Source organism: Abramis brama, assembly GCF_963993115.1.
Source record: "Abramis brama genome assembly, chromosome: 1".
Classification (NCBI taxonomy): domain Eukaryota; kingdom Metazoa; phylum Chordata; class Actinopteri; order Cypriniformes; family Leuciscidae; genus Abramis; species Abramis brama.
The window spans coordinates 71918604-71932927 of NC_139963.1; the positions used below are offsets into that span (position 1 = coordinate 71918604).

Below are 14324 nucleotides of genomic sequence, written 5' to 3' on the forward strand. Positions count from 1 at the left end.
TGATAGGATAGCATCTTGCAGTTGATGGAAATTTGTGGGATGCACATCCAGGGCACGAAGCTCCCGTTCCACCACATCCCAAAGATGCTCTATTGGGTTGAGATCTGGTGACTGTGGGGGCCATTTTAGTACAGTGAACTCATTGTCATGTTCCAAGAAACCAATTTGAAATGATTCGAGCTTTGTGACATGGTGCATTATCCTGCTGGAAGTAGCTATCAGATGATGGGTACATGGTGGTCATAAAGGGATGGACATGGTCAGAAACAATGCTCAGGTAGGCCGTGGCATTTAAACGATGCCCAATTGGCACTAAGGGGCCTAAAGTGTGCCAAGAAAACATCCCCCACACCATTACACCACCACCACCAGCCTGCACAGTGGTAACAAGGCATGATAGATCCAAGTTCTTATTCTGTTTACGCCAAATTCTGACTCTACCATCTGAATGTCTCAACAGAAATCGAGACTCATCAGACCAGGCAACATTTTTCCAGTCTTCAACTGTCTAATTTTGGTGAGCTTGTGCAAATTGTAGCCTCTTTTTCCTATTTGTAGTGGAGATGAGTGGTACCCGGTGGGGTCTTCTGCTGTTGTAGCCCATCCGCCTCAAGGTTGTGCGTGTTGTGGCTTCACAAATGCTTTGCTGCATATCTCGGTTATAACGAGTGGTTATTTCAGTCAAAGTTGCTCTTCTATCAGCTTGAATCAGTCGGCCCATTCTCCTCTGACCTCTAGCATCAACAAGGCATTTTCGCCCACAGGACTGCCGCATACTGGATGTTTTTCCCTTTTCACACCATTCTTGGTAAACCCTAGAAATGTTTGTGCGTGAAAATCCCAGTAACTGAGCAGATTGTGAAATACTCAGACCGGCCCGTCTGGCACCAACAACCATGCCACGCTCAAAATTGCTTAAATCACCTTTCTTTCCCATTCTGACATTCAATTTGGAGTTCAGGAGATTGTCTTGACCAGGACCACACCCCTAAATGCATTGAAGCAACTGCCATGTGATTGGTTGATTAGATAATTTCATTAATGGGAAATTGAACAGGTGTTCCTAATAATCCTTTAGGTGAGTGTATATATACAGTGAGGAAAATAAGTATTTGAACACCCTGCTATTTTGCAAGTTCTCCCACTTGGAAATCATGGAGGGGTCTGAAATTGTCATCGTAGGTGCATGTCCACTGTGAGAGACATAATCTAAAAAAAAAATCCAGAAATCACAATATATGATTTTTTAACTATTTATTTGTATGATACAGCTGCAAATAAGTATTTGAACACCTGTCTATCAGCTAGAATTCTGACCCTCAAAGACCTGTTAGTCTGCCTTTAAAATGTCCACCTCCACTCCATTTATTATCCTAAATTAGATGCACCTGTTTGAGGTCGTTAGCTGCATAAAGACACCTGTCCACCCCATACAATCAGTAAGAATCCAACTACTAACATGGCCAAGACCAAAGAGCTGTCCAAAGACACTAGAGACAAAATTGTACACCTCCACAAGACTGGAAAAGGGCTATGGGGAAATTGCCAAGCAGCTTGGTGAAAAAAGGTCCACTGTTGGAGCAATCATTAGAAAATGGAAGAAGCTAAACATGACTGTCAATCTCCCTCGGACTGGGGCTCCATGCAAGATCTCACCTCGTGGGGTCTCAATGATCCTAAGAAAGGTGAGAAATCAGCCCAGAACTACACGGGAGGAGCTGGTCAATGACCTGAAAAGAGCTGGGACCACCGTTTCCAAGGTTACTGTTGGTAATACACTAAGACGTCATGGTTTGAAATCATGCATGGCACGGAAGGTTCCCCTGCTTAAACCAGCACATGTCAAGGCCCGTCTTAAGTTTGCCAATGACCATTTGGATGATCCAGAGGAGTCATGGGAGGAAGTCATGTGGTCAGATGAGACCAAAATAGAACTTTTTGGTCATAATTCCACTAAACGTGTTTGGAGGAAGAAGAATGATGAGTACCATCCCAAGAACACCATCCCTACTGTGAAGCATGGTGGTAGTAGCATCATGCTTTGCGGGTGTTTTTCTGCACATGGGACAGGGCGACTGCACTGTATTAAGGAGAGGATGACCGGGGCCATGTATTGCGAGATTTTGGGGAACAACCTCCTTCCCTCAGTTAGAGCATTGAAGATGGGTCGAGGCTGGGTCTTCCAACATGACAATGACCCGAAGCACACAGCCAGGATAACCAAGGAGTGGCTCTGTAAGAAGCATATTAAGGTTCTGGCGTGGCCTAGCCAGTCTCCAGACCTAAACCCAATAGAGAATCTTTGGAGGGAGCTCAAACTCTGTGTTTCTCAGCGACAGCCCAGAAACCTGACTGATCTAGAGAAGATCTGTGTGGAGGAGTGGGCCAAAATCCCTCCTGCAGTGTGTGCAAACCTGGTGAAAAACTACAGGAAACGTTTGACCTCTGTAATTGCAAACAAAGGCTACTGTACCAAATATTAACATTGATTTTCTCAGGTGTTCAAATACTTATTTGCAGCTGTATCATACAAATAAATAGTTAAAAAATCATACATTGTGATTTCTGGATTTATTTTTTTTTTAGATTATGTCTCTCACAGTGGACATGCACCTACGATGACAATTTCAGACCCCTCCATGATTTCTAAGTGGGAGAACTTGCAAAATAGCAGGGTGTTCAAATACTTATTTTCCTCACTGTATATAGAAGTAATGCATTTAATATGTTGTTTAAATTGGGTTTAAACGTGAATACGTCTATTAAAGAGTGTATGTGTGTACAAAGAGAATCACAAAGCTGACAAAAAAAACTTTTTTTTTTTAAATAAAAGTTGTTGATAACTTCTGGATTTGAAATACAAATAGTGAGTATGTATTTGTGGTATATCCTACAGCAGCGGATCAGTTACGCACTGCAAACGCAGCATATGTGAAAGCACTATTGCGCGTGCTGCTCCTGCACTGCATAGGCACTGCAACATGCACCGCGTACGCACTGCACACGGAGTATGTGTGAAACGGCATAAGCACTGCTACTTGGGCACAGAGATATCACACTCTACCTGGAATCCCCATAGGGGAATCCCCCAACTTTCCTCAACATACCAGCCTGACCTGCACCAAGCATCTTCGCTTTTGGATTGTGTTTAGTTTGAGAAGTAACAGCTACAGCAAACATGGTATAATAGTAAAAGGTCATATACGAATTTAATGTTTCACAGAATTCCATTGAATGTGTAACTGAGAAATCAATGGCTAGCAGCTCTGGATATCTGTACTTCAACACCTCTCTACAAAATGAAACCGTATCGTGTTTGCGAAGAGCATTTTGCACTGGAGGAATACTTTGAAAAAATGCTATATGGACACAGAAAGACGGTACTACGTCTGAAGGATATGAACGTCCCATCCATTTTCAAAGCACAGGCAGAACAAAGTGCACATGTAAGTTGTCTTTTATCACTCTTCCTTACGTGAATCTGTGTCTTTATTCGGTTGTATGATAGATGCTGAGAAGCTGTGTATAGACTATAGTTCAAATTGCCTCCTCTATAACCTCATGTTGAGTTCAACCTGTTTAGCGTGAACAACCAAACTGAAAAAAACGCTGTTATCGTTACCTGTGAAATGAAATGACTGAGGGCTAACTATATTTCTTGTATATACTGTATACTCGGTGCAGGTCATGCTGGTATGTTGAGACAGTTGGGGGACAGTTCCCCTATGGGGATTCTAGGTGGAAATATCTCTGCCTTAGTAGCAGTGCCTCGCCCCAATATAGTCCATATATAAGTCTAGGAAATCGTTTAGTCTTAATCTGCATTGCTATTTGTACTCGTTGTGAATACGCTGGCCACAAGAGGTAATTAGATTTTTTTTATCACTTTTACTAGCTATCTAGCTAGCTGTACATTTGTACTTTTAAATAGTACAAATGTAATTATCCATCCATCTTCTTCCGCTTATCCGGGGACGGGTCACGGGGGCAGCAGTCTAAGCAGGGATGCCCAGACTTCCCTCTCCCTAGACACTTCCTCCAGCTCTTCCGGGGGGGCACCAAGGGCGTTCCCAGGCCAGCCGGGAGACATAGTCCCTCCAGCGTGTCCTAGGTCTTCCCTGGGGCCTCTTCCCGGTGGGACATGCCCGGAACACCTTCCCGGGAAGGCTTCCAGAAGGCATCCGGAAAAGATGCACGAGCCACCTCAGCTGACCCCTCTCGATGTGGAGGAACAGCGGCTCTACCCTGAGCTCCTCCCGAGTGACCGAGCTTCTCACCCTATCTCTAAGGGATCGCCCAGCCACCCTGCGGAAAAAGCTAATTTCGGCCGCCTGTGTCAGGGATCTTGTCCTTTCGGTCATGACCCACAGCTCATGACCATAGGTGAGAGTAGGAAGGTAGATTGACTGGTAAATCGAGAGCTTCGCCTTGTGGCTCAGCTCTTTCTTCACGACCGACCGGTACATCAACTGCATTACTGCACCGATCCGTCTGTCAATCTCCCGTTCCATCCTTCCCTCACTCCCCAAGACCCCAAGATACTTAAACTCCTCCCCTTGAGGCAGAAACTCTCCACCAACCTGAAGTGAGCAAGCCACCCTTCTCCGACTGAGAACCATGGCCTCGGATTTGGAGGCGCCTATTTTCATCCCAGCCGCTTCACACTCGGCTGCGAACCGTCCCAGTGCATGCTGAAGGTCCTGGTCTGATGGGGCCAGCATAACAACATCATCCGTAAAGAGCAGAGATGAAATCGTGTGGTCCCCAAACCTGACACCCTCCGGCCACTGGCTGCGCCTAGAAATTCTGTCCATAAAAATTATGAACAGAACCGGTGACAAAGGGCAGCCATGTCAGAGTCCAACGTGCACCGGGAACAAGTCTGACTTACTGCCGGCAATGCGAACCAAGCTCCTGCAGCAAAGGGCCCCAGACCACCCTCCACAGGATGCTGCGAGGGACACAGTCAAATGCCTTCTCCAAATCCACAAAGTATATGTGGATTGGTTGAGCAAACTCCCATGAACCCTCCAGCACCCTGGAGAGGGTATAGAGCTGGTCCAGTGTTCCACGACCGGGACGAAAACCGCACTGTTCCTCCTGAATCCGAGGTTTTACTATCAGCTGTGTTCTCCTCTCTAGTACCCTGCCATAGACTTTCCCGGGGAGACTGAGAAGTGTGATCCTCCTATAGTTGGAGCACACCCACCGGTCCCCTAATTTAAAAAATTGATCAGCACCCCCGTCTGCCAGTCCAAAGGCACTGTCCCTGACTGCCATGTGATGTTGCAGAGGCATGTCAGCCAAGACAGCCCCACAACATCCAAAGACTTGAGGTACTCGGGGCGGATCTTATCCACCCCTGGTGCCTTGCCACCGAGGAGTTTCTTGACTACCTCTGTGACTTCAACTTGGGTGATGGACGAGTCCACCTCCGAGCCCTCAGCCTCTGCTTCCTCAATGGAAGACGTGACGGCGGGAAGACGTGAATTACTCCTCAACGGATCGAGTCCAGACTGAACTTCCCGACCAAAAATGTTGTGGGCGGGGTTCGGGCTGGCACCCAGGCTAGTATCATAGCGTTTTTAGCTAAAGCTAATTCACAACACTTGTCCCTAGTAGGGCTTTTTGATAAAAAAAATACAGTTTAACAATATTAAAAATAAGAGGGAAAAAAAATTAAATCCAAACTAAGGAAATAAAAAAGGACATAAAATATACAGAGAGTGCAAAGTGTAAAGACTAAATATGAGAACAGTATTGTTCCTAAATTAACCACGCCAAGAGGTTTTTTTAAGGTGGCTAATGTCGGATACATTTTAAGTGGTCTGGCAGAGAATTCCATAATTTTGCTCCTTTTACTGAAAAGGCAACCTGGGCAAATGATCCTCCACAATTTTGCCTCCACAACCACTCGGGCTGCAGTACGCTTGGCCTGTCAGTACCCGTCAGCTGCCTCAGGAGTCCCACAAGCCAGCCAGGCCCGATAGGAATCCTTCTTCAGCTGTACGGCATTCCTTACTTCAGGTGTCCACCACCGGGTTCGGGGATTGCCACCTCGACAGGCACCGGAGACCTTACGGCCACAATGTAGGTGTAGAACATGGTCCACTCGGACTCAATATCTCCAGACTCCCTCGGGATCCGGTTGAATCTCTGCCAGAGGTGGAATTTGAAGATCTCTCTGATAGGGGATTCGGCCAAACATTCCCAACAGACCCTCACAGTACGTTTGGTTCTGCCGATTCTGTCCAGCTTCCTCCCCCGCCATCGGATCCAACACACCATCAGGTCATGATCAGTTGACAGCTCTGCCCCTCTCTTTACCCGAGTGTACAAGACATACGGCCGGAGGTCAGATGAAACGACCACAAAGTCGAACATTGACCTTCAGCCTAGGGTGTCGTGGTGCCATGTGCACTGATGGACAACCTTATGCTTGTTCATTATGGACAAGCTGTAACTAGCACAGAAGTCCAATAACAGAACACCACTCGGGTTCAGATCAGGGGGGGCCGTTCCTCCCAATCACGCCCCTCCAGGTGTCACTGTCACTGCCCACAGTCCCCAGTCAGACCACATTCGAGCACCCCTCCCAGAGACCCCAAGAAGGCTGGGAACTCTACACTGCCATTTGGCCCATAGGCGCACACGACAGTGAGAGACCAATCCTCGACCCGAAGGCGCAGGGAAGCGACCCTCTCGTTCACCGGGGTAAACTCCAACACATGGCGGCTGAGCTGGGGGTCTATAAGCAAACCCACATCAGTCCGCCACCTCTCACCATGGGCAACTGTGTGGGAAAGAGTCCATCCTCTCTCAAGGAGTGTGGTTCCAGAGCCCAAGCCGTGCGTGGAGGTGATCCCGGCTATCTCTAGTCGGAACCTCTGAACCTCAAGCACAATCTCAGGCTCCTTCCCCACCAGAGAGGTGACGTTCCACAACCCTATAGCTAGTTCTCTTGTCCAGGGATTGGGTTGTCGAGGCCCCCGCCGTCGACTGCGGCCCGATCCACTACGAACCGGCTCCTTACGGTCCCTCCTGTAGGTGGTGAGCCCGCAGGAGGGTGGCCCCACGTTGTTCCTTCGGGCTCAGCCCGGCCGGACCCCATGGGGGGTCCCCAACCCCAGGTTCCAGGGTGGGGCCCGGCTGTGCCATGCAGTGTGACTTCACAGTCCTTGAATTTATCGGCATCGTAAGGGGTTTCTGAACCGCTCTTAGGGCCCTTTCACACCTACCTTGTTTGGTCCGGACTTTCGGACTTTTCAGTTTGGTCCGAATCAAAATTACAGGTGTGAAACCTCCCCCGGACCACGGTCCGGACCAAACAGACGAAATTTGGTCCGACGAAAAGAGGTGGTCTCGGTCCGGATCAAACTGAACAAAGGTTTGGTTCGTTTCCAGTGTGAAAGCATTTTCTGTATGGTTCGGACTTTCAGACCATTTACAGGAAGTTCCAGTGTTTCCCGTGTAGCCTAAACAACTGAAGAAGAATATTTATGTGCAGTCCTGCCCACAGCGTTTCTTCCAGCTGATTCTCTCTCGCTCGCACACACACACACACACACACACACACTTGTCCTGTGTCCTGCCGGCGACGATAAAATGTTCGCACAACGAGGATGTTAATTTGGTGAATTTGAACTAGCCTCGAGTATAGTTGGTGGTGCTGCTGGGAGTAATGTCGAAATAATAAAAGTATAGTGGCAACGATATGCGTCTGTTCATTCATTCTTGTCAAAGTTTTTTTTTTTTTTTTTTTTTTTTCATTCTTGTCAAAGTTACCAGCCGAATTGACAACACGCTGACGTCAGACGCACGTCCGTTTACAAACCAATCAATGTCAAGATGCAGCCCATATAGATGATGACGACAGGACGCAAATACATCATGTAAAGTTCTTTAGTGCGCTCGCATAATTGCAATGTGAAACCAAACCAAAACTAACCTAATGTATACAATGTATCAAAACATGAACTTTGGTTCGGACCTTGGTGCGGACTTTCAGGTGTGAAAGGGCCCTTAGTCTGATCCGTCACCTAGGACCTGTTTGACTTGGGAGACCCTACCAGGGGCATATAGCCCCAGACAAAATAGCTCCTAGGGTCGAGTACTCAAACCCCTCCACCACGGTAAGGTGGCAGTTCAAGGAGGGGCAAATGTAATTATTGATTTCAAAAATGCATCCTGTGAATGAATAAAAGCTAAAATGGCTTGCCATAGCATGTCACTGTGTTTAAATGATAAAAACAATACTTGATAGTTGATGGTTATTTTTTCCTGAGGGATGTGCATCCATGTTGACCAGTATGTCCAGCCAATCAACATTTTAAATGCAATATAAAAGCCTATAAATCAATAGTCAATGTCAATACATTGCTTTCCATCTTGCTTTATTGCAGAGTTGTAACTAAACTAACTTGGAGACTGGATAATCATTGTCTTGTTTTAAAAGTATGTGCGCCTATGAGGAGTGCCATCATGCCCATATACTGTATTGGTCCCCACAGATGTTTTGCTGGAAAAGGGCGCGATTCATTTCATGCACATGCATATGAACGCGCGGCGCGGTTATCTTTTCCGAGCTGCAGTTTGTAAACACACCGTTGCCCTTTGTCGTATTGTGATGATGGGCTAGGTTAATTACATCATCACTAGAGTATCAATCTAATGCTAAGTTTTTTTGTGGTGCTATGTTATGCATGTTTGTATGGTGGTTACTATATGTCAGAAGTGAGTTCATGAACTGTAGTTATGTTATTTATGTATTAATGTTAGCTGTGGAAGTTTGTGATGAGTGTTACAGGCAAAGGGTTGTACCCTGTGATAATGGTTTGTCCCAATAGAGTTTGGACGGGAAAACTGACTATTTAAACAATGGATTGAGCAGGTTGAAGGGGGGTTGTTGCATCCTGTGAAAGCTATGCAAACCATTGAACATGTTTGAGGTGAGACATGCTGTCAATTTTGGTGGATGCACCACTAGGCATTGTTTAGTGCCAGTTTTGCTGCTCACAGCCTTTTTCTTTTGTTTGTAGCATCAGTGTATGTATGATACCCTAAGTGTTTTTTTTATTTTTTTTTTATTTATTTTTTTTTTATTTTTTTGTGTTCTTTTTGCACTTTGAGGACTGTTCCTTGTACAATGCAGCTTCAGAAATAAATCACCACTGCCATTTTGAAAATCACTCCCTTGTACTGAGCCTTCCTAACTTCTCCCAGGCCTCTTGGCAATTCTCTACATGACACATGGTGGCAGCGGTACTTCCAGGCCAATAGGAGGCTAGTACATGGGGAGGCTGCATGTTGAGTTGTGCAACAAATTTTTTTTTCTTCAAGTGGAGTGACGGGAGACATTTTTTTTTAAACAAAGATGCCACCAAAGAAGCAAGATGCAGCAAAGGCAAGGGACGAGTCTAATGTTCCAGATGAGTCCGGGTCAACGTGCACGGTTCCAGACCAAAGTGAAGTTGTAGCTGGGAGTACAGCTGACCAACTTATGGATATGATGCAAAAGTTTTTACGTAAGCAACATCAGAGAGAAGAGCGCTTGGAAAGAGAGGCGCAGCGCCAAGAGCATAAATGGCAGGTGCTACACCATCAGTTTTCACAGCTGCAGTCTGAAGTTCATCAAGACCAACAACGACAGTCACTGGCAGGGATGGCAGTACCAGCAGATACGGCGGTGCGTCGGCCTTCAACCATTCATTCAAGTCGACAACCCTTACAGGACGATGACTGTGCTTCAGGAGGTGAGAATCTAACCGAGGGACAAGGACCTGCAATGTCATGTTTACAGACTCCGAGAATGCTTCCTTGGACCCATGATGAGGACATAGAACACTATCTAACAACTTTTGAACGTATTGCTCAAGCATGCAGATGGCCAAGGCAAGACTGGGTGTTGCATTTGTTACCTCTCTTATCTGGTAAAGCGAGGGCAGCTTATGTGGCTATGGAGCCAGATGATTCACTAAACTATGGCTTGGTCAAACAGGCTATTCTTGACAAGTTTGAAATAAATGTGGAAATGTATAGGCAGCGTTTCAGAGCATACAATGCTCAGGAAGATGAGACTCCCAAGAGAGTTGCAAGTAAGACTAAGAGACTTATATGAGAAATGGATGAATCCTAAGAGTCGAACAAAGGAGGAGATCGGTGACCAGATTGTGCTAGAACAGTTCCTTAAATTACTCAATCCAGAGACAAGAACATGGGTGAGACAGAATAACCCTACCTCATCTAAACAAGCAGCAGAGATGGCGGAGGCCTTTATGGCTGCAAGACGATCTTCGTATCAACCAAGACGATGGCGATCTTATAACAACAGCTCAACCGGTAAGTCTGGGGATGGTTGGGGTAGTGGTCTCAGTCATTTTGGTGTTAATACCGGGGTATCATCACAGATTAGTTCTGGTACTAACAGTGGTAAACAGCAGGGGACAGTTAATCAGTATAAGGGTAAAGCGGTGATTATTTGTCATGGATGTGGCCAGCCAGGGCATAAGAAAGCAGATTGCCCTTTACAGAAGGTTACGAATACCCGCCTTTGTTATGTGCCGAGGTCCTCTCTAGGGTTAAGGGAGGTGGAGTCGAACACAGACACGGTAATTGAGGTAAAGATCGGGGCTAAATCCTTTAAAGCTTTAGTGGACTCTGGTTCTAGCCAAACGTTAGTAAGGACTGAATGTTTGGAGGAGGGTAACGCATTGATGCAGGACAAATTGAGAGTTTGCTGTATTCATAGTGATGAAAAAGAATACCCCAAAGCTGAGGTTGTCATTGAAATAAACGGTCAGGCTTATTATCTGTTAGTTGGTGTAATGGACCAGGCGCCCTATCCAGTTATTTTAGGTAGAGATGTGCCTGTGCTTGTAGATCTTTTGCAGAATGACAGGGAGATAGCTGAAGTCATGATGGTAACAAGAGCCCAGGCTAAGCATGATAAGACCTGTAAACAGCTACTACAAGAGTTACCTTTTGGTGGGGGTCCTAAAACTAGGAAATCTAGACGTGAGAGGCGGCAGAACAAAGTTGAGGGTACAGAAATGGTCGAAAAATTGCCTGAACCTAATGCAGATGATATTGAATGCATTCCTCATGATATAGTGGAACTTCAAAGGCAAGATAAAACCCTGAAACCCTTGTTTGAGAAGGTTTGCAAGGGAAACACTGAGTCAGCTTTGCTGCAGAAAGATCGTTTTGTGATTAAAGAGGATAGGCTGTACCTGGTAAGTGCTGAGGGAGAGAGGTTAGTGGTCCCTGAATCCATGAGACTGAGGATATTGCAGTTAGGTCATTCTGTACCGTGGGCGGGGCATTTAGGCCAGCAGAAAACGCTAGCCAGAATTGCTAGAGGATTTTATTGGCCCAGACTGTATATGGACGTAATGGATTTTTGTAAGTCTTGTCCAGAGTTTCAGCTGGTGAGTCCAGCTAGAAAGGGCGATAGAGCACCTCTTGTGAGTCTCCCTATTATTGACATCCCGTTTTCTCGCATTGCTATGGATATAGTGGGTCCGTTAGAAAAGAGTAGAACAGGAACTCGGTATATTCTGGTTGTGGCAGATTATGCTACTAGATATCCAGAGGTTTTTCCTCTTAAAAACACAAAGACGAGACAAATTGTCAATGCCCTTGTTCAGCTCTTTTCACGGGTAGGCTTACCCAAAGAGATAATTACAGATCAGGGAACCAATTTTACGTCCAGACAAATTAAGCAAGTGTATTCAATGTTGCATATATATCCTATTAAGACCACTCCTTATCATCCTCAGACTGACGGTATGGTAGAAAGGTTTAATCAGACATTGAAATCAATGTTGCGCAAGTTTGTGTCTGACACAGGTGCAGACTGGGACCAGTGGTTGCCGTACTTGATGTTTGCCTATCGAGAAGTTCCACAATCGTCTACAGGCTACTCACCCTTTGAGCTGCTCTATGGACGTCAGGTTCGTGGGCCTTTGGATGTCTTAAAGGAGGCCTGGGAAGGAGACAATGCAAGTGAACAAACGAATATCTTATCGCATGTCATTAAGATGAGGGAGAAGATGGACTCGATGGCAGAGTTGGTAAGAGACAACATGACTAAGGCGCAACAACATCAAAAACAATGGTACGATCAGTCAAGCAGGAAGAGAACATTAAGTCCAGGTCAAAAGGTGTTACTGCTCCTTCCCACATCTGACAGTTCATTACTGGCCAAGTGGCAGGGGCCGTATGAAGTGTTACGTAAACTAAGTGCTACTAACTATGAGATCTCTCTACCAGATCGCAGGAAGAAGTCTCAAGTTTTTCATATTAACCTCTTAAGACCGTGGCATGAGAGAAGAGGCTCATGGTCTGAGCAGTTGTGGGCAAGAAAGGTGGACGAAGAGGAGGAACTAGAGGAGCAATACTTCCCAGTTGATCAAAAGTCAATAACTGTTCCATCAGTAAATCATCTTACACCTAAACAGCAGAGAGAGTTCCTGAAACGAGTACCAAAGAATCTTTTCAGTGATCAGCCTGGAAAAACAGATCTTCTACAGCATGATATTCACCTTCTGCCAACAGATCCCATTAGGCAGACACATTGTAGAGTACCCGCCCGCCTGATTCCCGCTTTGAAAGAGGAAGTGAAAGTGATGCTTGATTTAGACATCATAGAACCATTGAGGAGCGAATGGTGTAGTCCAGTGGTGCTGGTACCAAAAAAGGATGGTTCACTCAGGTTCTGTGTGGATCTCTCGAAGCTTAATGCAGTGTCTGCTTTTGATCCATACCCAATGCCAAGAGTTGATGAGCTAATTGAACGACTGGGCAAAGCTAAGTATTTAACAACTCTCGACTTATGCAAAGGATATTGGCAAGTGCCATTGGCTGACTCGGCTAAAGAACTGACTGCTTTCCGTGTTCCTTCTGGATTATATCATTTTAAATTTATGCCTTTTGGCCTGCAGGGGGCGGCAGCCACTTTTCAGCGCTTGGTGGATCAGGTGCTGAGAGGAGTGGACAGTTTTGCAGCAGCTTATATCGATGACATTTACAGCGATTCGTGGGAAGAACATCTGGGACATCTTGCTGAAGTGTTCAATAAGATCCATCACGCAGGTCTGGTTGTCAATGCCAAAAAGTGCCAGATAGCCAAGCATGAGGTCTCTTATTTGGGCTACGTTGTGGGTGGAGGATCAATCAGGCCTCAAGTGGATAAAGTGCAAGCTATCTTATCGTGTGTACCCCCAACGACGAAGAAGAGTGTTCGATCATTTCTGGGCTTGGTGGGCTGGTACAGGAGGTTTGTTCCAAATTTTGCCAGCAGAGCTGCAGTATTAACGAATCTCACAAGGAAGAGTAGCCCCATAAAGATCAAGTGGACCGCAGAGTGTGAGCAGGCTTTTCAAGATTTAAAGGCTTGCCTGTGTAAAGATCCTGTCCTACAGAGCCCAAACTTTGACCTTCCTTTTGTTGTTCAAACCGATGCATCTGGTCTGGGATTGGGTGCAGTACTGTTACAAGGGGAGGGACAAGATCGATAACCAGTACAGTACATTAGCAGAAAGTTGTTTCCTCGGGAGACTAACTATTCAACTGTTGAAAAAGAAGCGTTGGCCATTAAATGGGCCCTGGACACTTTAAAGTATTATTTGATTGGCAAAGACTTTGTTCTTGAGACTGATCATAGGGCATTGCAATGGATCAATAAAATGAGAGACAGTAATGCAAGAGTTACACGGTGGTATCTTTCTCTCTAACCTTTTAAGTTCAAAGTCCAATATAGGGCTGGATCACTGAACATTATTGCAGACTTTTTGTCACGCCTCTCTTGAAGAGTGGCTGTCTTGAGGAGGGGGGTATGTGATGATGGGCTAGGTTAATTACATCATCACTAGAGTATCAATCTAATGCTATTCTGAATTTACTTGGCATGTTGAGTTCAGAAATAAGTAGGGCTGTCAATCGATTAAAAATTTTAATCGATTAATCGCATGATTGTCATGAGTTAACTCGTGATTAATCGCACATTTTTTTTATTTGTTCTAAATGTACCTTAAATTAATACTTTTCAAGTTTGTAATACTCTAATCAACGTGGGCATGGATAAATATGGATGCTTTATGCAAATGTATGTTTATTATTGAAACCATAGTCAACATAGAGCATGAAGACGAGACATGTTTCAAAGGTCATAGATGTTTTTCAAAGAACTTGTTCATGTCTATAAGACACATGTAGAAAGAACAAAGAAATATCAGGTTCCCATTACTTCTCTTTCTTCGCACTGAGCAATTAACACAAACATGTTTAGATTTTTGCATGACAGGGCAGCTCTTCTGAAAATGCTA

At 45.4% G+C, this 14324-nt stretch overlaps 2 protein-coding genes across 3 annotated transcripts in view; both read left to right on the plus strand.

Annotated features, from left to right (window-relative positions):
• The window catches only part of LOC311094516 (uncharacterized protein), a 34341-nt gene that overhangs the window by 15778 nt on the left and 4239 nt on the right, over positions 1-14324 (plus strand). Inside the window, exon 4 of one of the 2 annotated variants that reach the window (XM_084132514.1) lies at positions 5799-6032. The exons of the other annotated variant lie outside the window; for it this stretch is intronic. Coding sequence (XP_083988640.1) covers positions 5799-5823 — 25 coding nt within the window. The 3' untranslated portion in view covers positions 5824-6032. Of the gene's footprint in view, positions 1-5798; positions 6033-14324 lie in introns of those variants that run through there. 2 annotated transcript variants of the gene reach the window in all.
• The window catches only part of LOC311094760 (uncharacterized protein), a 154328-nt gene that overhangs the window by 9405 nt on the left and 130599 nt on the right, over positions 1-14324 (plus strand). The window lies entirely within an intron of this gene.